General features: G+C 46.3%; 2 protein-coding genes across 2 annotated transcripts in view; both read left to right on the top strand.

The window, feature by feature from the left end:
* The first annotated feature begins 1,405 nt into the window (after positions 1 to 1,405).
* LOC139379253 (uncharacterized) lies at positions 1,406 to 7,882 on the top strand. The gene is made up of 4 exons (XM_071122052.1): positions 1,406 to 1,684; positions 1,726 to 1,806; positions 6,908 to 7,082; positions 7,206 to 7,882. The coding sequence occupies exons 1-4, from the start codon at positions 1,406 to 1,408 to the stop codon at positions 7,880 to 7,882; spliced, it is 1,212 nt and encodes a 403-aa protein (XP_070978153.1).
* A 27-nt stretch (positions 7,883 to 7,909) lies between these two features.
* LOC139379252 (SH3 domain-containing protein 19-like) overlaps positions 7,910 to 25,323 on the top strand; it is a 35,503-nt gene continuing 18,089 nt past the window's right edge. The window contains exons 1-5 of the mRNA XM_071122051.1: positions 7,910 to 8,525; positions 17,374 to 17,593; positions 21,716 to 22,010; positions 23,779 to 23,837; positions 24,643 to 24,878. Of these exons, the coding sequence (XP_070978152.1) occupies positions 7,910 to 8,525; positions 17,374 to 17,593; positions 21,716 to 22,010; positions 23,779 to 23,837; positions 24,643 to 24,878 (1,426 nt within the window). The remainder of the gene's footprint in view (positions 8,526 to 17,373; positions 17,594 to 21,715; positions 22,011 to 23,778; positions 23,838 to 24,642; positions 24,879 to 25,323) is intronic.

Genomic DNA, 25,323 nt, shown 5'->3' with positions numbered 1-25,323 from the left:
ATGGGCTTTAGGTGAGGCAGATGAACCTGTAGCCATATTACTTCAACAGTATTTAACATTATCCAGATACTGACTGTCTATAGCAGCTTCCCACCAGAATGGGCTTTAGGTGAGGCAGATGAACCTGTAGCCATATTACTTCAACAGTATTTAACATTATCCAGATACTGACTGTTAGCACTTGGTGGTCTATAGCAGCTTCCCACCAGAATGGGATTTAGGTGAGGCAGATGAACCTGTAGCCATATTACTTCAACAGTATTTAACATGAGATCCTCTCTAAGCTTTACAGGAATGTGGTTCTGAATATAAACAGCAGCACCTCCACCACTGGCATTCCTGTCTTTTCTGTAGATGTTATAACGAATGGGGATCCATAATAAATACACACACACACCGTAGCTGTGTTTCTAGAAGGAAACCTGCACTGTGTATTCTGTAATGGAGTAAGATAGCAGGTGAACTTTCTCTTTCCCTTGATTCTTTCCTTCTTCCTTTCCTCCAGCCAAGGACCTCTGTCCTCCATCAGGGCCGCCATTAAGAGGAGTGAGTATCCCTGTCTTTTTCCCTTTATTACTCTACACAACAACGGATGACTTGTCTGTATATAGGAGCTGCTCCTGGATGAAGTTTCCCCTAGGTACAGATCTAGGATCAGCTTCCCTTCAACAAAGCATAACCTTAATCGTTAGTGGGGAAAAATACAAAGCTGACCCAAGATCAGTGTGTAGGCTAGGGGAACTGTTGTTAGAGCTATAAAGAAATCTTCCCTGGTGTTATTAGCACTTGCCGCTTTCAAGACAACTTAGGAACTGGAAAAATACGAGGTCAAATCGTGGCGTCAGTGATCTGCAGGTCGTAAAGTCAGAGCTCTAGAAAGAGGCCTGAGTTCCAGAGTTGGATTACTCTTCAAAACCATTTTAGCCAGTTTTACCAGGTTTTTTTTTTCCTGAGTTCCCAGTTGTCTTGAACACGCTGAAGTTGGAAGTCTGAGATTTCCAAGTTCCCAGTTGTTTTGAACACGGCATTATGACTAGGCCATCTTATGTTATGAGCTTTATAATGAATGTGATGGTTAAATTGCCCCTCTTGACCAGGTGTCTGTCCCTTGTGAAAGAGGTTTATCAGACCTCAATAGTTCTTCCTGGTTCAATACAAATCAATAAAAAACGGTGTTTCTCTGTCTCAGCATCAACTAGATCCACTTCCCTGTGCGAGAGCAACCCCAGAGACAGGAGGTAAGTTTACGGCTGAGTTTAGTGATGCATTTCACAGATCAGATCCAGATCAGATCCAGATCCGAAACACCCAAGTTTAGCTTTCTGGTGTTTTCATCATGATAGATTGAGCTTTGATTACATACCTCTGGCCTGTGGCATGCCTCTGGCCTGTGGCATCCTGTGGCATGCCTCTGGCCTGTGGCATGCCTCTGGCCTGTGGCATACCTCTGGCCTGTGGCATGCCTCTGGCCTGTGGCATGCCTCTGGCCGGTGGCATGCCTCTGGCCTGTGGCATGCCTCTGGCCTGTGGCATACCTCTGGCCTGTGGCATACCTCTGGCCTGTGGCATACCTCTGGCCTGTGGCATACCTCTGGCCTGTGGCATGCGTCTGGCCTGTGGCATACCTCTGGCCTGTGGCATGCCTCTGGCCTGTGGCATGCCTCTGGCCTGTGGCATGCCTGTGGTGACGTGATCTGGGGCAGTACTATACCTCTTACTATACAGGTAACTAACCCTCCTCTTCCTCCTCCTCTTCCTCCTCCCACCACTATGATCTGGGGCAGTACTATACCTCTTACTATACAGGTAACCCTACCACTATGATCTGGGGCAGTACTATACCTCTTACTATACAGGTAACTAACCCTCCTCTTCCTCCTCTTCCTCCTCCCACCACTATGATCTGGGGCAGTACTATACCTCTTACTATATAGGTAACTAACCCTCCTCTTCCTCCTCCCACCACAACAATTAAATCTTCTGATGGACACCCACGTCATCATTAATATGATGATGGACACCCAAGTCATCATTATTATGATGATGGACACCCACGTCATCATTAATATGATGATGGACACCCACGTCATCATTAATATGATGATGGACACCCACGTCATCATTAATATGATGATGGACACCCACGTCATCATTAATATGATGATGGACACCCACGTCATCATTAATATGATGATGGACACCCACGTCATCATTAATATGATGATGGACACCCACGTCATCATTAATATGATGATGGACACCCACGTCATCATTAATATGATGATGGACACCCACGTCATCATTAATATGATGATGGACACCCACGTCATCATTAATATGATGATGGACACCCACGTCATCATTAATATGATGATGGACACCCACGTCATCATTAATATGATGATGGACACCCACGTCATCATTAATATGATGATGGACACCCACGTCATCATTAATATGATGATGGACACCCACGTCATCATTAATATGATGATGGACACCCACGTCATCATTAATATGATGATGGACAATGCCAGTCAAAAGTTGACACACCGACTCATTCAAGGGTTTTTCTTTATTTTTACTATTTTCTACATTGTAGACTAATAGTGAAGACATCAAAACTATGAAATAACACATATGGAATCATGTAGTAACCAAAAAAGTGTTGAACAAATCAAAATATATTTTATAAACTCAGCAAAAAACGAAATGTCCTCTCACTGTCAACTGCATTTATTTTCAGCAAACTTAACATGTGTAAATATTTGTATGAACATAAACAAGATTCAACAACTGAGACATAAACTGAACAAGTTCCAGACATGTGTCTAACAGAAATGGAATAATGTGTCCCTGAACAAAAGGGGGGTCAAAATCAAAAGTAACAGTCAGTATCTGGTGTGGCCACCAGCTGCATTAAGTACTGCAGTGCATCTCCTCCTCATGGACTGCAACAGTTTGCCCGTTCTTGCTGTGAAATGTTACCCCACTCCTCCATCAAGGCACCTGCAAGTTCCCGGACATTTCTGGGGGGAATGGCCCTAGCCCCCACCCTCCGATCCAACAGGTCCCAGACGTGCTCAATGGGATTGAGATCCGGGTTCTTCGCTGGCCATGGCAGAACACTGACATTCCTGTCTTGCAGGAAATCACACACAGAACGAGCAGTATGGCTAGTGGCATTGTCATGCTGGAGGGTCATGTCAGGATGAGCCTGCAGGAAGGGTACCACATGAGGGAGGAGGATGTCTTCCCTGTAACGCACAGCGTTTAGATTGCCTACAATGACAACAAGCTCAGTCCGATGATGCTGTGACACACCGCCCCAGACCATGACGGACCCTCCACCTCCAAATCGATCCCGTTCCAGGATACAGGCCTCGGTGTAACGCTCATTCCTTCTACGATAAACGTGAATCCGACCATCACCCCTGGTGGGACAAAACCACGACTCGTCAGTGAATAGCACTTTTTGCCAGGCCTGTCTGGTCCAGCGACGGTGGGTTTGTACCCATAGGCGACGTTGTTGCCGGTGATGTCTGGTGAGGACCTGCCTGACAACAGGCCTTACAAGCCCTCAGTCCAGCCTCTCTCAGCCTATTGCGGACAGTCTGAGCACTGATGGAGGGATTGTGCGTTCCTGGTGTAACTCGGACAGTTGTTGTTGCCATCCTGTACCTGTCCCGCAGGTGTGATGTTTGGATGTACCGATCCTGTGCAGGTGTTGTTACACGTGGTCTGCCACTGCGAGGACGATCAGCTGTCTGCTTTGTCTCCCTGTAGCGCTGTCTTTCGCGTCTCACAGTACGGACAATGTAATTTATTGCCCTGGTCACATCTGCAGTCCTCATGCCTCCTTGCAGCATGCCTAAGGCACGTTCACGCAGATAAGCAGGGACCCTGGGCATCTTTCTTTTGGAGTCAGTAGAAAGGCCTCTTTAGTGTCCTAAGTTTTCATAACTGTGACCTTAATTGCCTACCGTCTGTAAGCTGTTAGTGTCTTAACGACCGTTCCACAGGTGCATGCTAATTAATTGTTTATGGTTTATTGAACAAGCATGGGAAACAGTGTTTAAACCCTTTACAATGAAGATCTGTGAAGTTATTTAGATTTTTATGAATAATCTTTGAAAGACAGGGTCCTGAAAAAGGGACGTTTTCTTTTTGTTGAGTTTATTTGAGATTCTTCAAAGTAGCCACCCTTTGCCTTGATAACAGCTTTGCACGCTCTTGGCATTCTCTCAACAAGCTTCGTAAGGTAGTCACCTGGAATGCATTTCCAACAGTCTTGAATGGGATCCCACATATGCTGAGCACTTGTTGGCTGCTTTTCCTTCACTCTGCAGTCCAACTCATCCCAAACCATTTCAATTGGGTTGAGGTTGAGTGATTTTGGAGCCCAGGTCATCTGATTCAGCACTCCATCACTCTCCTTCTTGGTCAAATAGCCCTTACACAGCCTGGAGGTGTGTTTTGTGTCATTGTCCTGTTGAAAAACAAATGATAGTTCCACTAAGCGCAAACCAGATGGGATGGCGAATTGTTGCAGAATGCTGTGGTAGCCATGCTGGTTAAGTGTGCCTTGAATTCTAAATAAATCACAGACAGTGTCACCAGCAAAGCACGCCCACACCATCACACCTCCTCCTCCGTGCTTCACAGTGGGAACCACACATGCGGAGATCATCCGTTCACCTACTCTGCGTCTCACAAAGACACGGCGGTTGAAACCAAAACTCTCAAATTAGGACTCATCAGACCAAAGGACAGATTTCCACCAATCTAATGTCCATTACTCGTGTTTCTTGGCCCAAGCAAGTCTCTTCTTATTGGTGTCCTTTAGTAGTGGTTTCTTTGCAGTAATTCGACCATGAAGGCCTGATTCACACAGTCTCCTCTGAACAGTTGATGTTGAGATGTGTCTGTTACTTGAACTCTGTGAAGCATTTATTTGGGTTGCAATCTGAGATGCAGTTAACTCTAATGAACTTATCCTCTGCAGAAGAGGTAACTCTGGGTTTTCCCTTCCTTCGGCGGTCCTCATGAGAGCCAGTTTCATCATAGCACTTGATGGTTTTTGCGACTGCACTTGAAGAAACTTTCAAAGTTCTTGAAATTTTCCGGATTGACTGACCTTCATGTCTTTAAAGTAAATATGGACTGTCTTTTCTCTTTACTTATTTGAGCTGTTCTTGCCATAATGTGGACTCTTCTGCATTCAACCCCTACCTTGTCACAACACAACTGATTGGCTTAAACGCATTAAGAAGGAAAGAAATTCCACAAATGAACTTGTAACAAGGCACACCTGTTAATTGAAATGCATTCCAGGTGACTACCTCATGAAGCTGGTTGAGAGAATGCAGAGAGTATGGAAAACTGTCATCAAGGCAAAGGGTGGCTACTTTGAAGAATCTATATTTTGATTTGTTTTAACACTTTTTAGGTTCCCTGTGTGTTTTTTTCATAGAGTTTTAATGTATAAAATAGTTCAAATTAAGAAAAACCCTAGAAAGAGTCGGTGTGTCCAAACTGTTGACTGGTGCTGTATGTGAAGAGATACATTCTCTGAGAAGCACGAGGGTAAACTAATTGCATATCAGTCGTCTGTCATCACATTTATATTGCTCTTCTGTCTCCGAATACATGTTGCTTTTTGTGACTAAGTGTTATAGTAGTATGGTGCTGGTTATTAAAGTTTAAACTAGCATGTTTTGTTAAGGCCTCATCCGCCTGGTTATTAGTTATCATAGGTCATAGTCATTAGTTACCCAATTTATCATTGTACAATTTATGGCATGTCCACCTTAAGAGCCTGTTTGTGTCTTTCTTTCCATTTGAATCTCTTGGTGAGCTGTAAAGGAGGGACTGGCTCACTGGCTTGGGTTTGAGAGAGAGAAAATCCCCTTCATTAGTTATTAGTAACTTTCCCAACAAAATATCTCTCTTTATGCTGAAGTGACAGTGGAGGCTGGTGGAAGGAGTTATAGGAGGATGGGCTCATTGTAATGGCTGGAATGGAATTAATGGAGTCAAACATCTGGTTTCCATACGTTTGATGTGTTTGATACCGTTCCATTAATTCCATTCCAGCTATTACAATGAGCCCATCCTCCTATAACTCCTCCCACCAGCCTCAACTGACAAGTGACTGATATTTTTTAAGACAAATGTATAAAATATTTAAAACATATAAATCCACTTCTAACAACAGAACCTGACCAGGTATCTTACCACCTACCTACCTGTACATTATCTAGTCAGACCATACAGGTAATATACCCTATCCTACCACACCCGACCAGGTATCTTACCACCTACCTATCTATACCTTATCTAGTCAGACCATACAGGTAATATACCCTATCCTACCACACCTGACCAGGTAACTTACCACCTACTTGCACCTTATCTAGTCAGACCATACAGGTAATATACCCTATCATACCACACCTGACCAGGTAACTTACCACCTACTTGCACCTTATCTAGTCAGACCATACAGGTAATATACCCTATCATACCACACCTGACCAGGTATCTTACCACCTACTTGCACCTTATCTAGTCAGACCATACAGGTAATATACCCTATCCTACCACACCTGACCAGGTAACTTACCACCTACCTATCTATACCTTATCTAGTCAGACCATACAGGTAATATACCCTTTCCTACCACACCTGACCAGGTATCTTACCACCTACCTACCTGTACATTATCTAGTCAGACCATACAGGTAATATACCCTATCCTACCACACCTGACCAGGTAACTTACGGTATTACCTGTACCTTTCAAGGTTTCAATTCCTGTGGCTGATGGGATGCTATACTCTGGGTTCTGTTATTTCAGGTGTGAGTCATTCATAGTTTTGTTGACGATTTCCCTCCCTCTTTTAGCCCCCTCCTTCTTATGACGAGGTGATTAGAGAGACGAGTCAGGTACAGGTCCAGGTGTTGCCTCCCTCCTTCTCCCCCCAACGCTCTGTCTCCACAACTACCATCGCCACGCAGACTGACACTGGACTAGAATTCTCAGCAGTGGCCCACGCCCCCAACCAGAGAGGCTCTGTGGGTAAGAGAGGGGTTGTTTAGGGTGAGGAATCGTACATTAGGAAAGAGATCCAAGAGACATTAGCTGAAAGGGACACAATATAGAATGATTATTAATATTAGATCATGTGTTGTGTTTTTGTAGCCAGGAGACCTCCAAGGCCTCCCAGACCTTCCTATTCCTTTACAGCCAAACTGTTGCACCCTGATGACACGACGTTGCACGCTGATGACACGACGTTGCACGCTGATGACACGACGTTGCACGCTGATGACACGACGTCGCAAGCTGATGACACGACGTCGCAAGCTGATGACACGACGTCGCAAGCTGATGACTCACTCATCTTCCTAGAAGACAGTCCAGCACTTCGCACACACACTCAGACCAGCAGACACACCGTCATACACACAGAGGCGACAGCGTTTCACTATGACCTCTTGACCTCTGATCCTTTCTCACCTCTGACCTCTGCCCCTGGCAGCCAAACTGACCAATGGGAGCAGTCCTCCTTCGTCCTCCCCCCTCATTCCACTGTCTTGACAATGCCCTCCGACCCTCCTCTGCCCCATAACCAGCCCAGGCCACGACCTCGCACAAAGAATAGCCTTCGACCAATCAGGAGAGAGGTCAAAGTTCAGACCCTGGTGAGGCTGGGACAGACAGGATGTGAGGTCACAGAGAACCAAGAAGTGAGTCATCAGGGGGGGAAGTACCTTCAGGATCTCCTGGACGCCTTCAGCTCCGACGATTGGGGCTTCCCTGATCACCATAGCAACGACGAAGTAGAGAGCGACTTGAGAAGAGAAGAAGAAGAATAGGAGGAGGAGGAGGAGGAGGAAGAAGATATGAGAGCCAGGATACAAGCCTTCGAGCTGCAGCAGCAACAGGAGGACCATGGTAACCATGCAGACAGTGACCACGGAGATGGAGCGTTGCTAGGGGGTGGGAAACCTGAACCCCACCCCCGAGTACAAGCACTCCCCAAACCGGCCCCAGTCATCTCCCGGAAACCCTCCCTCTCTGCCAAGACATCCTCCCGCAAAGGATTGTGGGAAGATGGAAGCTCACTTGCGATAGACTTGAACTTGACTGTTGATACAGTTACCACCTCCCAACCCACACCCACTGACCCCTCTCCCAAACCTACCGAGACCCCCTCAAGTACCCCTGTCCCAGTCCTCGCACCCCTACCCCTGCTTCCTAGAAAGCCCCCCTCTGAACCCCAAAGACCAGACCCCCAGGTAAGGCAGACAGAAGGGACCTCCCTACTCCGTCCCCCTCCAAGACCTCCAGTAGCACCCAGGACCAACGGGGCCATGGTACCCCAGGAGAGAAGCACTGTGGTCGACCTACCAACACCAGCGTTACCCCTTAAACCCTCCATAGACCTCCACAGCAACAACATTAGACCAAGTGTTGCTCAGAAGCACAATGCCATGTCATCATCCCGTAGAGCGAGTGGTAAGTGTGTGTGTGTGTGTGTGTCCGTGTCCGTGTCCGTGTGTGTGTGTGTGAGTGTTAAGCACTAAGCTTAAGACAGTTAAGGCAGCCATAGGCTTCGCGTTGGGCCTCATGCCGCGTTCACGTGCAACTAGAAAACTCTGACATTTCCGACTTGCTAACTGAATGTAGGTGTATGGTGCCGTGTTCAACCAGTTAGCTAGATTGTAATTTTCCAAGTTCCGACTAGCACTTGAACGCGGTTTTAGAACAGACCATAATAGTTCTCAGGCCTTACTGCTTTTATAAAACGGTTGGCGACATATTTACAAAAGATGAATGACATGTTTTCATTCATTTTTGTTTTAAATGAGTAAATGTATTATATTTTATCCTTCCAACAGAAAATATAGTCCCGGGGGAAAGCCAGTTCTGAGATTCTGAAGTTGGTAACCAAACAGGCTATAGTCCCGGGGGAAAGCCAGTTCTGAGATTCAGAAGTTGGTAACCAAACAGGCTAGTCGTTCATTCTATCCGTCCTGTTTACAATGGTTGCTATGCAAAACAAAACCTTGGCATGTTTCTATGCAGGCTAGCTACTTTTCCTTTGCAAGCTAGCCAACTAAATCTAACACACCATCACATCAATCACATAGCCACAGTAAAAGACAGGAAACTTCTCGATGGCCATGATTGGCTGAGATAATGGGTGGGCTGGACATGCCGAGAGATGAGTTTGGATTGTAGCACGTTTCTGTCTATAATGTGAGCTGGTCGGTATATGTAGGAAATCTAACGCAGCTTTTTAAAGACATCACGTAGTATAACTGCATCAGTGTTGATCTCCACTTTCTGGAGGACCGAGTTTTGAAATCAGTGGAATCAGAGTATGATATATAAGGAGATGGAGAAAATTCTGCTGTTCGATTGCAAATATGCCGACAGAGTCGAAAAGAGAACACACAGAGAAGGCTGTTGTTTTAAAACAACTGTCTCCGGATTACATCTTCAAACTAAGGGCAACAATGGCGTCCGTGACAGAGAGGGAGAAGCATCCATCCATGTATACGGACGGGTAAGATAGTCTAGCTAGCTACATTTTCAGAAACTACACGTTTCTAATTTTGTCAGAAAGTTGTTTTCATTTCAAGTTAAAGCGTACTGTTAGCTAGCTAGCTAACGTTAACTGGCTGGCTCGTTAGCTAACGCTACATGTATGATCTGTGTAGTAATATTATTTGTATCTCAGACAGCCATTTGCATTGCTAGTTATTAGCCTATATGTTAGCTAGCTATCAGGGTAGTAACGTTATGAGTTTGGATTATGGTTAATTGTTTAGCTAGCTAGATGTCTAAACAAAAGATTCCACTATGCAAGTAACCATTTCAATAGAATGTTCATGATGTCACTGCGACAACTGTCGATAGACGTAGCTGGTGAATTCACTCTGGCTATCTACTCCGATTTCTGAGCACTCTCGTCTGAGTCTGACAGAGCACAGAATGACTGGTGAATTCACTCTGTCTATCTACTCTGATGTCAGAGCACTCTCGTCTGAGTCTGACAGAGCACAGAATGACTGGTGAATTCACTCTGTCTATCTACTCTGATGTCAGAGCACTCTCGTCTGAGTCTGACAGAGCACAGAATGACTGGTGAATTCACTCTGTCTATCTACTCTGATGTCAGAGCACTCTCGTCTGAGTCTGACAGAGCACAGAATGACTGGTGAATTCACTCTGTCTATCTACTCTGATGTCAGAGCACTCTCGTCTGAGTCTGACAGAGCACAGAATGACTGGTGAATTCACTCTGTCTATCTACTCTGATGTCAGAGCACTCTCGTCTGAGTCTGACAGAGCACAGAATGACTGGTGAATTCACTCTGTCTATCTACTCCGATTTCAGAGCACTCTCGTCTGAGTCTGACAGAGCACAGAATGACTGGTGAATTCACTCTGTCTATCTACTCTGATGTCAGAGCACTCTCGTCTGAGTCTGACAGAGCACAGAATGACTGGTGAATTCACTCTGTCTATCTACTCTGATGTCAGAGCACTCTCGTCTGAGTCTGACAGAGCACAGAATGACTGGTGAATTCACTCTGTCTATCTACTCTGATGTCCGAGCACTCTCGTCTGAGTCTGACAGAGCACAGAATGACTGGTGAATTCACTCTGTCTATCTTCTCTGATTTCAGAGCACTCTCGTCTGAGTCTGACAGAGCACAGAATGACTGGTGAATTCACTCTGTCTATCTACTCTGATGTCAGAGCACTCTCGTCTGAGTCTGACAGAGCACAGAATGACTGGTGAATTCACTCTGTCTATCTACTCTGATGTCAGAGCACTCTCGTCTGAGTCTGACAGAGCACAGAATGACTGGTGAATTCACTCTGTCTATCTACTCCGATTTCAGAGCACTCTCGTCTGAGTCTGACAGAGCACAGAATGACTGGTGAATTCACTCTGTCTATCTACTCTGATGTCAGAGCACTCTCGTCTGAGTCTGACAGAGCACAGAATGACTGGTGAATTCACTCTGTCTATCTACTCTGATGTCAGAGCACTCTCGTCTGAGTCTGACAGAGCACAGAATGACTGGTGAATTCACTCTGTCTATCTACTCTGATGTCCGAGCACTCTCGTCTGAGTCTGACAGAGCACAGAATGACTGGTGAATTCACTCTGTCTATCTACTCCGATTTCAGAGCACTCTCGTCTGAGTCTGACAGAGCACAGAATGACTGGTGAATTCACTCTGTCTATCTACTCTGATGTCAGAGCACTCTCGTCTGAGTCTGACAGAGCACAGAATGACTGGTGAATTCACTCTGTCTATCTTCTCTGATGTCCGAGCACTCTCGTCTGAGAGTGCCAGAGCACAGAATAACTGGTGAATTTACGAACGCTCAACACACGTTGAATATGGCCGGTGTCAGTAAACGTTGGAGGGAAAAACATTTATTCAATTGTTACCAGCAGCACAGTTACAGTCACCAACACTCTGGGTATCATAAAAACAGCTTAACCAGCTCTGCTAGGGTGAGCGGTTTTCGTATTTGTGTCTGGAAGTAGTTAGCCAACTTTAGCCACATAGCTTGGGTGCTCGACAGCTATTGTTAGGTCAGAACGCTCGGATCAACCCTACTCTGCCGGAGCATCCACTGAACGGAACGTACAATCTGACAACGCTCTGGGCATTAGTAAACCCACTCCAGATTGAATTTACGAACCCAACCGTAGTATAAATTCAGTCTGTCCTTATGCTTAGACTGCTTTAAGATACTTCTTCTTTTTAACCTTTATTTAACAAGTCAGTTAAGAACTAATTATTATTTACAATGACGGCCTAGGAACAGTGGGTTAACTGGTCTAGGAACAGTGGGTTAACTGGCCTAGGAACAGTGGGTTAACTGGCCTAGGAACAGTGGGTTAACTGGTCTAGGAACAGTGGGTTAACTGGCCTAGGAACAGTGGGTTAACTGGTCTAGGAACAGTGGGTTAACTGGCCTAGGAACAGTGGGTTAACTGGTCTAGGAACAGTGGGTTAACTGGCCTAGGAACAGTGGGTTAACTGGTCTAGGAACAGTGGGTTAACTGGCCTAGGAACAGTGGGTTAACTGGTCTAGGAACAGTGGGTTAACTGGTCTAGGAACAGTGGGTTAACTGGCCTAGGAACAGTGGGTTAACTGGTCTAGGAACAGTGGGTTAACTGGTCTAGGAACAGTGGGTTAACTGGCCTAGGAACAGTGGGTTAACTGGCCTAGGAACAGTGGGTTAACTGGCCTAGGAACAGTGGGTTAACTGGTCTAGGAACAGCGGGTTAACTGGTCTAGGAACAGTGGGTTAACTGGTCTAGGAACAGTGGGTTAACTGGTCTAGGAACAGTGGGTTAACTGGTCTAGGAACAGTGGGTTAACTGGTCTAGGAACAGTGGGTTAACTGGTCTAGGAACAGTGGGTTAACTGGTCTAGGAACAGTGGGTTAACTGGTCTAGGAACAGTGGGTTAACTGGTCTAGGAACAGTGGGTTAACTGGTCTAGGAACAGTGGGTTAACTGGTCTAGGAACAGTGGGTTAACTGGCCTAGGAACAGTGGGTTAACTGGTCTAGGAACAGTGGATTAACTGGTCTAGGAACAGTGGGCTAACTGGTCTAGGAACAGTGGGTTAACTGGTCTAGGAACAGTGGGTTAACTGGCCTAGGAACAGTGGGTTAACTGGTCTAGGAACAGTGGGTTAACTGGTCTAGGAACAGTGGGTTAACTGGTCTAGGAACAGTGGGTTAACTGGTCTAGGAACAGTGGGTTAACTGGCCTAGGAACAGTGGGTTAACTGGCCTAGGAACAGTGGGTTAACTGGTCTAGGAACAGTGGGTTAACTGGTCTAGGAACAGTGGGTTAACTGGTCTAGGAACAGTGGGTTAACTGGTCTAGGAACAGTGGGTTAACTGGTCTAGGAACAGTGGGTTAACTGGTCTAGGAACAGTGGGTTAACTGGTCTAGGAACAGTGGGTTAACTGGTCTAGGAACAGTGGGTTAACTGGTCTAGGAACAGTGGGTTAACTGGCCTAGGAACAGTGGGTTAACTGGCCTAGGAACAGTGGGTTAACTGGCCTAGGAACAGTGGGTTAACTGGTCTAGGAACAGTGGGTTAACTGGTCTAGGAACAGTGGGTTAACTGGTCTAGGAACAGTGGGTTAACTGGCCTAGGAACAGTGGGTTAACTGGCCTAGGAACAGTGGGTTAACTGGTCTAGGAACAGTGGGTTAACTGGTCTAGGAACAGTGGGTTAACTGGTCTAGGAACAGTGGGTTAACTGGCCTAGGAACAGTGGGTTAACTGGTCTAGGAACAGTGGGTTAACTGGTCTAGGAACAGTGGGTTAACTGGCCTAGGAACAGTGGGTTAACTGGCCTAGGAACAGTGGGTTAACTGGCCTAGGAACAGTGGGTTAACTGGTCTAGGAACAGTGGGTTAACTGGTCTAGGAACAGTGGGTTAACTGGTCTAGGAACAGTGGGTTAACTGGCCTAGGAACAGTGGGTTAACTGGCCTAGGAACAGTGGGTTAACTGGTCTAGGAACAGTGGGTTAACTGGCCTAGGAACAGTGGGTTAACTGGTCTAGGAACAGTGGGTTAACTGGTCTAGGAACAGTGGGTTAACTGGTCTAGGAACAGTGGGTTAACTGGTCTAGGAACAGTGGGTTAACTGGTCTAGGAACAGTGGGTTAACTGGTCTAGGAACAGTGGGTTAACTGGCCTAGGAACAGTGGGTTAACTGGTCTAGGAACAGTGGGTTAACTGGTCTAGGAACAGTGGGTTAACTGGTCTAGGAACAGTGGGTTAACTGGTCTAGGAACAGTGGGTTAACTGGTCTAGGAACAGTGGGTTAACTGGTCTAGGAACAGTGGGTTAACTGGTCTAGGAACAGTGGGTTAACTGGTCTAGGAACAGTGGGTTAACTGGCCTAGGAACAGTGGGTTAACTGGTCTAGGAACAGTGGGTTAACTGGTCTAGGAACAGTGGGTTAACTGGTCTAGGAACAGTGGGTTAACTGGTCTAGGAACAGTGGGTTAACTGGTCTAGGAACAGTGGGTTAACTGGCCTAGGAACAGTGGGTTAACTGGCCTAGGAACAGTGGGTTAACTGGCCTAGGAACAGTGGGTTAACTGGTCTAGGAACAGTGGGTTAACTGGTCTAGGAACAGTGGGTTAACTGGTCTAGGAACAGTGGGTTAACTGGTCTAGGAACAGTGGGTTAACTGGTCTAGGAACAGTGGGTTAACTGGTCTAGGAACAGTGGGTTAACTGGCCTAGGAACAGTGGGTTAACTGGCCTAGGAACAGTGGGTTAACTGGTCTAGGAACAGTGGGTTAACTGGTCTAGGAACAGTGGGTTAACTGGTCTAGGAACAGTGGGTTAACTGGCCTAGGAACAGTGGGTTAACTGGTCTAGGAACAGTGGGTTAACTGGTCTAGGAACAGTGGGTTAACTGGTCTAGGAACAGTGGGTTAACTGGTCTAGGAACAGTGGGTTAACTGGTCTAGGAACAGTGGGTTAACTGGTCTAGGAACAGTGGGTTAACTGGTCTAGGAACAGTGGGTTAACTGGCCTAGGAACAGTGGGTTAACTGGCCTAGGAACAGTGGGTTAACTGGTCTAGGAACAGTGGGTTAACTGGTCTAGGAACAGTGGGTTAACTGGTCTAGGAACAGTGGGTTAACTGGTCTAGGAACAGTGGGTTAACTGGTCTAGGAACAGTGGGTTAACTGGCCTAGGAACAGTGGGTTAACTGGTCTAGGAACAGTGGGTTAACTGGTCTAGGAACAGTGGGTTAACTGGTCTAGGAACATTGGGTTAACTGGTCTAGGAACAGTGGGTTAACTGGTCTAGGAACAGTGGGTTAACTGGTCTAGGAACAGTGGGTTAACTGGTCTAGGAACATTGGGTTAACTGGTCTAGGAACAGTGGGTTAACTGGTCTAGGAACAGTGGGTTAACTGGTCTAGGAACAGTGGGTTAACTGGTCTAGGAACAGTGGGTTAACTGGTCTAGGAACAGTGGGTTAACTGGTCTAGGAACAGTGGGTTAACTGGTCTAGGAACAGTGGGTTAACTGGCCTAGGAACAGTGGGTTAACTGGCCTAGGAACAGTGGGTTAACTGGCCTAGGAACAGTGGGTTAACTGGTCTAGGAACAGTGGGTTAACTGGTCTAGGAACAGTGGGTTAACTGGTCTAGGAACAGTGGGTTAACTGGTCTAGGAACAGTGGGTTAACTGGTCTAGGAACAGTGGGTTAACTGGTCTAGGAACAGTGGGTTAACTGGTCTAGGAACAGTGGGTTAACTGGCCTAGGAACAGTGGGTTAACTGGCCTAGGAACAGTGGGTTAACTGGTCTAGGAACAGTGGGTTAACTGGTCTAGGAACAGTGGGTTAACTGGTCTAGGAACAGTGGGTTAACTGGCCTAGGAACAGTGGGTTAACTGGTCTAGGAACAGTGGGTTAACTGGTCTAGGAACAGTGGGTTAACTGGTCTAGGAACAGTGGGTTAACTGGTCTAGGAACAGTGGGTTAACTGGTCTAGGAACAGTGGGTTAACTGGTCTAGGAACAGTGGGTTAACTGGCCTAGGAACAGTGGGTTAACTGGCCTAGGAACAGTGGGTTAACTGGCCTAGGAACAGTGGGTTAACTGGTCTAGGAACAGTGGGTTAACTGGTCTAGGAACAGTGGGTTAACTGGTCTAGGAACAGTGGGTTAACTGGTCTAGGAACAGTGGGTTAACTGGTCTAGGAACAGTGGGTTAACTGGTCTAGGAACAGTGGGTTAACTGGTCTAGGAACAGTGGGTTAACTGGTCTAGGAACAGTGGGTTAACTGGTCTAGGAACAGTGGGTTAACTGGTCTAGGAACAGTGGGTTAACTGGTCTAGGAACAGTGGGTTAACTGGTCTAGAAACAGTGGGTTAACTGGTCTAGGAACAGTAGGGTTAACTGGTCTAGGAACAGTGGGTTAACTGGTCTAGGAACAGTGGGTTAACTGGTCTAGGAACAGTAGGGTTAACTGGTCTAGGAACAGTGGGTTAACTGGTCTAGGAACAGTGGGTTAACTGGCCTAGGAACAGTGGGTTAACTGGTCTAGGAACAGTGGGTTAACTGGTCTAGGAACAGTGGGTTAACTGGTCTAGGAACAGTGGGTTAACTGGCCTAGGAACAGTGGGTTAACTGGTCTAGGAACAGTGGGTTAACTGGTCTAGGAACAGTGGGTTAACTGGCCTAGGAACAGTGGGTTAACTGGTCTAGGAACAGTGGGTTAACTGGTCTAGGAACAGTGGGTTAACTGGTCTAGGAACAGTGGGTTAACTGGTCTAGGAACAGTGGGTTAACTGGTCTAGGAACAGTGGGTTAACTGGTCTAGGAACAGTGGGTTAACTGGTCTAGGAACAGTGGGTTAACTGGTCTAGGAACAGTGGGTTAACTGGTCTAGGAACAGTGGGTTAACTGGCCTAGGAACAGTGGGTTAACTGGTCTAGGAACAGCGGGTTAACTGGTCTAGGAACAGTGGGTTAACTGGTCTAGGAACAGTGGGTTAACTGGTCTAGGAACAGTGGGTTAACTGGTCTAGGAACAGTGGGTTAACTGGTCTAGGAACAGTGGGTTAACTGGTCTAGGAACAGTGGGTTAACTGGCCTAGGAACAGTGGGTTAACTGGTCTAGGAACAGCGGGTTAACTGGTCTAGGAACAGTGGGTTAACTGGTCTAGGAACAGTGGGTTAACTGGTCTAGGAACAGTGGGTTAACTGGTCTAGGAACAGTGGGTTAACTGGTCTAGGAACAGTGGGTTAACTGGTCTAGGAACAGTGGGTTAACTGGTCTAGGAACAGTGGGTTAACTGGTCTAGGAACAGTGGGTTAACTGGTCTAGGAACAGTGGGGTTAACTGGTCTAGGAACAGTGGGTTAACTGGCCTAGGAACAGTGGGTTAACTGGTCTAGGAACAGTGGGTTAACTGGTCTAGGAACAGCGGGTTAACTGGTCTAGGAACAGTGGGTTAACTGTCTTGTTCATGGGGAACTGCAGAACTACATATTTTTACCTTGTCAGCTCGGGGATTCGATCCACCAAACTTTCGGTTACTGATTACGCTCTAACCACTAGTGATTGTAAAGCAACCCACCGTGTAAAGCAAGAAAATGCCTGATCGTGTGTAAACATAACTACGTGTGTGTGTGTGTGTGTGTGTGTCTTAGTCAGTCATTCAGTTTCCTGTGTGAACATCAAGTTATGGACATAACTGTTACCTGTGACTGTAAAAAGCATACATTTTCTCTCACTAACAGTGAGAGTTTTCAACCTTCTCCTCTTCTCTCTCCAGTGCCCCTATCTGCGTCCGGACTAGCCGTACCTGACAACAGGAGACCCTCTCTGGTCTCTAAACCCTCCATCCAGACCCCCATACCCACATCCCTAGTACCCCTAACCCCGGCCCTGGCTCCACCCCCAATGGGTCCTAGACCTCCAGTCTTATCCTCAGCTCCAGCCCAAAAGAAAACCCCACTGGTCTCCTCAGAGTGTGAACCTCCTCTTCCTCCTCGGTAAGTGTGTGTGTGTGTGTGTCCTGGACTCCTGATAGACTTTGAGTTTGTAGCTGCTCTCCAGTTGACACATAGAATACTATTAAAATTAAAATACCACAGCATTGTTTTAATACTCCTTTGTGATTGGCTAGAAGGGGCATTCTAGAATGGACATTAAAACCAACTATAGGGACAGTTGGAAAAGATACCGGGGACACCTTGGATGGGTGATATGTGTTGTTTTCCAGGGTCAGCCGTAGTAGTATGCCGGCCCTGGAGCAAATTAAGGTCAACTGCCTTTCTCAAGGGCACACAGATTTTCCACCTTGTCTCGGCTTGGGTATTTCAACCAGCGGCTTTAAATTACGGGCCCAACGCTCTAACCGTTAGGCTACCTGCCACTTACACATGCAGACCGTACTTGCTACAAAGATAAACCAACAACCACACAAACTGAAATGGTTAGTGGGGCTATGCTGTCAAATCCTCCCTCGTGTTTCTAGTTTAGTGTTGCTATGCTGTCAAATCCTCCTCTCTTCTAGTTTAGTGTCACAATGCTGTCAAATCCTCCCTCGTGTTTCTAGTTTAGTGTCACTATGCTGTCAAATCCTCCCTCGTGTTTCTAGTTTAGTGTTGCTATGCTGTCAAATCCTCCCTCATGTTTCTAGTTTAGTGTCACTATGCTGTCAAATCCTCCCTCGTGTTTCTAGTTTAGTGTCACAATGCTGTCAAATCCTCCCTCGTGTTTCTAGTTTAGTGTTGCTATGCTGTCAAATCCTCCCTCATGTTTCTAGTTTAGTGTCACTATGCTGTCAAATCCTCCCTCGTGTTTCTAGTTTAGTGTCACTATGCTGTCAAATCCTCCCTCGTGTTTCTAGTTTAGTGTTGCTATGCTGTCAAATCCTCCCTCATGTTTCTAGTTTAGTGTCACTATGCTGTCAAATCCTCCCTCATGTTTCTAGTTTAGTGTCACTATGCTGTCAAATCCTCCCTCGTGTTTCTAGTTTAGTGGAATAATGGAATAGACAACAGGTGGAAATTATAGACAATTAGCAAGACACCCCCAATAAAGGAGTGGTTCTGCAGGTGGTGACCACAGATCACTTCTCAGTTCCTATGCTTCCTGGCTGATGTTTTGGTCACTTTTGAATGCTGGCGGTGCTTTCACTCTAGTGGTAGCATGAGATGGAGTCTACAACCCACACAAGTGGCTCAGGTAGTGCAGCTCATCCAGGATGGCACATCAATGCGAGCTGTGGCAAGAAGGTTTGCTGTGTCTGTCAGCGTAGTGTCCAGAGCATGGAGGCGCTACCAGGAGACAGGCCAGTACATCAGGAGACGTGGAGGAGGCCGTAGGAGGGTAACAACCCAGCAGCTGGACCGCTACCTCCGCCTTTGTGCAAGGAGGAGCAGGAGGAGCACTGCCAGATTCCTGCAAAATGACCTCCAGCAGGCCACAAATGTGCATGTGTCTGCTCAAACGGTCAGAAACAGACTCCATGAGGGTGGTATGAGGGCCCGACGTCCACAGGTGAGGGTTGTGCTTACAGCCCAACACCGTGCAGGACGTTTGGCATTTGCCAGAGGACACCAAGATTGGCAAATTCACCACTGGTGCCCTGTGCTTTTCACAGATGAAAGCAGGTTCACACTGAGCACGTGACAGACGTGGCAGTCTGGAGACGCCGTGGAGAACGTTCTGCTGCCTGCAACATCCTCCAGCATGACGGAGGATTTGGCGGTGGGTCAGTCATGATGTGGGGTGGCATTTTTTTGGGGGACGCACAGCCCTCCATGTGCTCGCCAGAGGTAGCCTGACTGTCATTAGGTACCGAGATGAGATCCTCAGACCCCTTGTGAGACCATATGCTGGTGCGATTGGCCCTGGGTTCCTCCTAATGCAAGACAATGATATACCTCATGTGGCTGGAGTGTGTCAGCAGTTCCTGCAAGAGGAAGGCATTGGTGCTATGGACTGGCCCGCCGTTCCCCAGACCTGAATCCAATTGAGCACATCTGGGACATCATGTCTCGCTCCATCCACCAACACCACATTGCACCACAGACTGTCCAGTAGTTGGCGGATGCTTTAGTCCAGGTCTGGGAGGAGATCCCTCAGGAGACCATCCGCCACCTCATCAGGAGCATGCCCAGGCGTTGTAGGGAGGTCATACGGGCACGTGGAGGCCACACACACTACTGAGCCTCATTTTGACTTGTTTTAAGGACATTACATCAAAGTTGGATCAGCCTGTAGTGTGGTTTTCCACTTTAATTTTGAGTGTGACTCCAAATCCAGACCTCCATGGGTTGATACATTTGATTTCCATTGATACTTTTTGTGTGATTTTGTTGTCAGCACATTCAACTATGTAAAGAAAAAAGTATTTAATAAGAATATTTCATTCATTCAGATCTAGGATGTGTTATTTTAGTGTTCCCTTTTATTTTTTTGAGCAGTGTATTTGGGCTAGCTTCTAGCCTAGTGTTTGATATGCAATGCGTTCTCCTCGTAATGAACAGTCAGTGTCGACAAGTGTCCTGATGAGATGGCCCTCTACCAGGCAAAATCAGGCATCATCAGCTCATTGTTATGGATGTTTCCAAATGAATGTCAATAGACAACAGCTTAAACAAATGCAAGTACAGTTACTTTGCTGTTATTCTGGCTGCAGAGGTCGTGAATGTGTTAGCTGTAGCTAGTTGGCTAGCACGGGACAAGTTCATCTAGAATGAACAACTGGGTGGTGTCCTTAAATATAGAATGAACAACTGGGTGGTGTCCTTAAATATAGAACTAATAGAATGAACAACTGGGTGGTGTCCTTAAATATAGAACTAATAGAATGAACAACTGGGTGGTGTCCTTAAATATAGAATGAACAACCGGGTGGTGTCCTTAAATATAGAATGAACAACTGGGTGGTGTCCTTAAATATAGAACTAATAGAAGGAACAACTGGGTGGTGTCCTTAAATATAGAATGAACAACTGGGTGGTGTCCTTAAATATAGAACTAATAGAAGGAACAACTGGGTGGTGTCCTTAAATATAGAATGAACAACGGGGTGGTGTCCTTAAATATAGAATGAACAACTGGGTGGTGTCCTTAAATATAGAACTAATAGAAGGAACAACTGGGTGGTGTCCTTAAATATAGAATGAACAACCGGGTGGTGTCCTTAAATATAGAATGAACAACTGGGTGGTGTCCTTAAATATAGAATGAACAACTGGGTGGTGTCCTTAAATATAGAACTAATAGAATGAACAACTGGGTGGTGTCCTTAAATATAGAATGAACAGCTGGGTGGTGTCCTTAAATATAGAATGAACAACTGGGTGGTGTCCTTAAATATAGAATGAACAACTGGGTGGTGTCCTTAAATATAGAATAAACAACTGGGTGGTGCCCTTAAATATGGAATGAACAACTGGGTGGTGTCCTTAAATATAGAACTAATAGAATGAACGATTAGCAACCAAAAGATGAGAAATTATTAATTATCTTATAAAATACCAATGTTTATTTATACCGGTAAATGTGTGTTTTAGTGTTGTTTTGTTTGATAACTGTGGTATGAGCGGGAAAAACAATTCCGTCCTGTACATGAACTCCTCTGTAGTCTTCAGAGCCTCTCTAGTCGTCTGTGGTCCTCAGAGCCTCTCTAGTCGTCTGTGGTCCTCAGAGCCTCTCTAGTCTTCTGTGGTCCTCATACCCTCTCTAGTCTTCTGTGGTCCTCATACCCTCTCTAGTCTTCTGTGGTCCTCAGAGCCTCTCTAGTCGTCTGTGGTCCTCATACCCTCTCTAGTCTTCTGTGGTCCTCATACCCTCTCTAGTCTTCTGTGGTCCTCATACCCTCTCTAGTCTTCTGTGGTCCTCATACCCTCTCTAGTCGTCTGTGGTCCTCATACCCTCTCTAGTCTTCTGTGGTCCTCATACCCTCTCTAGTCTTCTGTGGTCCTCATACCCTCTCTAGTCTTCTGTGGTCCTCATACCCTCTCTAGTCTTCTGTGGTCCTCATACCCTTAGACCCTCTGTAGTTCTCTGCGTCGTCCATTATTTCCAAGGTAATGTACAGAACGTCAGCATTCATTCCTTACATAATAACTCTCTCCTCTCCTCTCCGTGTATGTCAGACCCCAGGGAGTGTTTAAGATGCTCCCTCTCCGCCCCCCTCCCATGAAGACTGTTCCTGGTCGACACCCACCTCTCCAGGCTGTCTCCTCCTCCTACTCTACCACATCATCCAATCAGCCACCCCCTGCCCAGGCTGTAGCCGCCCCCGCTTCTACATCAGCCAACCAACAGGCTGTCCCTGGCCCCTGCACCACTCCATCAGCCAATCAGCCGCAGGGTCAGAGGGCACCAAAGAAAGGCCCCCCTCTACCCCTCCGACCCAGGCCTGGACACCCCCTGTACAAGAGTTACATGGTAATCACAAACATCTACTTTGGCTATACATTGGCTTTAAATATATACAGAGCATTCGGAAAGTATTCAGACCCTTTGACTTTTTACACATTTTGTTACGTTACAGCCTTATTCTAAAATGGATTAAATTGTCCATTTTGTATTGTATACACACAATACCCCACAATGACATCACAATACCCCACAATGACATCACAATACCCCACAATAACGTCACAATATCCCATAATGACATCACAATACCCCATAATGACATCACAATACCCCATAATGACATCACAATACCCCACAATGACATCACAATACCCCATAATGACATCACAATACCCCATAATGACATCACAATACCCCACAATGACATCACAATACCCCACAATGACATCACAATACCCCACAATGACGTCACAATATCCCATAATGACGTCACAATATCCCATAATGACAACACAATACCCCATAATGACATCACAATACCCCATAATGACATCACAATACCCCACAATGACATCACAATACCCCATAATGACAGCACAATACCCCATAATGACATCACAATACCCCATAATGACATCACAATACCCCATAATGACATCACAATACCCCATAATGACAAAGTGTGATATTTGAATGGTCTGGTAGCATTTAAATTTATAAAAATAAAAAATGTAAATATCACATTTACATAAGTATTCAGACACTGTACTTTGTTGAAGCACCTTCGGCAGCGATTACAGCCTCAAGTCTTCTTGGGTATGATGCTACAAGCTTGGCACACCTGTATTTGGGGAGTTTCTCCCATTCTTCTCTGCATATCCTCTCAAGCTCTGTCAGGTTGAATGGGGAGCGTCGCTGAACAGATATTTTCAGGTCGCTTTTAATACATTTACAAACATTTCTATAAACCTGTTTCTGCTTCGTCATTATGGGGTATTGTGTGTAGATTGAAAAAAAACTATTGAATCCATTTTAGAATAAGCATGTAAGGTAACAAAATGTGGAAAAGGAAATGGAAATTTCTGAATGCACCTTAGGACCATATATGGTTGTATATGTACAAGTCAAAGCTTGGACACCTACTCATTCAAGGGTTTTTCTTTCTTCTTCTGAAGGGTCTGGTAGGTATAATCAGTGTTAGCATGTTAGCATGTCTGAATGGTCTGGTAGGTGTAATCAGTGTTAGCATGTTAGCATGTCTGAAGGGTCTGGTAGGTATAATCAGTGTTAGCATGTTAGCATGTCTGAAGGGTCTGGTAGGTATAATCAGTGTTAGCATGTTAGCATGTCTGAAGGGTCTGGTAGGTATAATCAGTGTTAGCATGTTAGCATGTCTGAAGGGTCTGGTAGGTATAATCAGTGTTAGCATGTTAGCATGTCTGAAGGGTCTGGTAGGTATAATCAGTGTTAGCATGTTAGCATGTCTGAATGGTCTGGTAGGTGTAATCAGTGTTAGCATGTTAGCATGTCTGAATGGTCTGGTAGGTGTAATCAGTGTTAGCATGTTAGCATGTCTGAAGGGTCTGGTAGGTATAATCAGTGTTAGCATGTTAGCATGTCTGAAGGGTCTGGTAGGTGTAATCAGTGTTAGCATGTTAGCATGTCTGAAGGGTCTGGTAGGTATAATCAGTGTTAGCATGTTAGCATGTCTGAAGGGCCTGCTAGGTATAATCAGTGTTAGCATGTCTGAAGGGTCTTGGATCCCACCTCTGAGGACAACAGCCAATCTAAGCCTCCTTCTGATAATAACAGCCAATCATCTGTCCTCCTTCAGCCCATCCTTCCATCTCAACCCAGTGGAGAGAAGTCCCAGCTGGTCACAGCACCTGTCAGGTAAGGCACACACAGACAGACAGACAGGCAGACAGAGAGACAGGCAGGCAGACAGAGAGACAGGCAGGCAGACAGAGAGACAGGCAGGCAGACAGAAAGACAGGCAGGCAGACAGAGAGACAGGCAGGCAGACAGAGAGACAGGCAGGCAGACAGAGAGACAGGCAGGCAGACAGAGAGACAGACAGGCAGACAGGCAGACAGACAGAGAGACAGGCAGACAGACAGAGAGACAGGCAGACAGACAGACAGAGAGACAGGCAGGCAGACAGAGAGACAGGCAGGCAGACAGAGAGACAGGCAGGCAGACAGAGAGACAGGCAGGCAGACAGAGAGACAGACAGAGAGACAGACAGACAGGCAGACAGACAGAGAGACAGGCAGACAGACAGAGAGACAGACAGAGAGACAGGCAGACAGACAGACAGAGAGACAGGCAGACAGACAGACAGAGAGACAGGCAGGCAGACAGACAGAGAGACAGGCAGGCAGACAGAGAGACACACAGGCAGACAGAGAGAGACACAGGCAGACAGAGAGAGACACAGGCAGACAGAGAGAGACACAGGCAGACAGAGAGACACACAGACAGACAGACAGACAGACAGACACACAGACAGACAGACAGACAGACAGACAGACAGACAGACAGACAGACAGTATAGATAAACAGACAGACAGACAGAGAGACACACAGACAGACAGAGAGACACACAGACAGACAGACAGACAGACAGACACAGTATAGATAAACAGACAGACAGACAGACAGTAATGTATTGTTAACCCCTCTCTGTGTGAGCTAGTGGTCTGAGGTGTGTGGCACAGTTCGACTTCGAGGGGGAGGAGGAAGACGAGCTGACCTTCTACGAGGGTGATGTCATCTCTCTGACGGAGGTGATTGGTCAGGAGTGGGGGCGGGGACAGATCCACGGGCGAATAGGAATCTTCCCTCTGGCCTTCACGGAGGTCCTTGAGGAACCGCCTCCGTCGGCAGGGAAACAGCCCGTTGTCGAGAAGACCACGAAAATGGACTCCTCAGGTGAGCGAGACCCACGGTCCTTCAGTTACTCAACTATAAGACCTTGATTAGACCCACGGTCCTTCAGTTACTCAACTATAAGACCTTGATTAGACCCACGGTCCTTCAGTTACTCAACTATAAGACCTTGATTAGACCCAAGGTCCTTCAGTTACTCAACTATAAGACCTTGATTAGACCCACGGTCCTTCAGTTACTCAACTATAAGACCTTGATTAGACCCAGGGTCCTTCAGTTACTCAACTATAAGACCTTGATTAGACCCACGGTTCTTCAGTTACTCAACTATAAGACCTTGATTAGACCCAAGGTCCTTCAGTTACTCAACTATAAGACCTTGATTAGACCCAAGGTCCTTCAGTTACTCAACTATAAGACCTTGATTAGACCCAAGGTCCTTCAGTTACTCAACTATAAGACCTTGATTAGACTTTGCCTTTTAAGT

Source organism: Oncorhynchus clarkii, chromosome 21 (genome assembly GCF_045791955.1).
Source record: "Oncorhynchus clarkii lewisi isolate Uvic-CL-2024 chromosome 21, UVic_Ocla_1.0, whole genome shotgun sequence".
NCBI classification, from domain to species: Eukaryota; Metazoa; Chordata; class Actinopteri; order Salmoniformes; family Salmonidae; genus Oncorhynchus; species Oncorhynchus clarkii.
This window is presented reverse-complemented; position numbering and strand designations above follow the sequence as displayed.

Bases quoted from the DNA above. Each gene is read 5' to 3' on its own strand.
- LOC139379253 (XM_071122052.1), top strand. From the start codon at position 1,406: ATGCCTCTGGCCTGTGGCATGCCTCTGGCCTGTGGCATACCTCTGGCC. The intron at 1,807-6,907 runs GTAACCCTACCA...TCCCTCTTTTAG, and splicing joins CTATACCTCTTACTATACAG to CCCCCTCCTTCTTATGACGA. The intron at 7,083-7,205 runs GTAAGAGAGGGG...GTGTTTTTGTAG, and splicing joins CAACCAGAGAGGCTCTGTGG to CCAGGAGACCTCCAAGGCCT.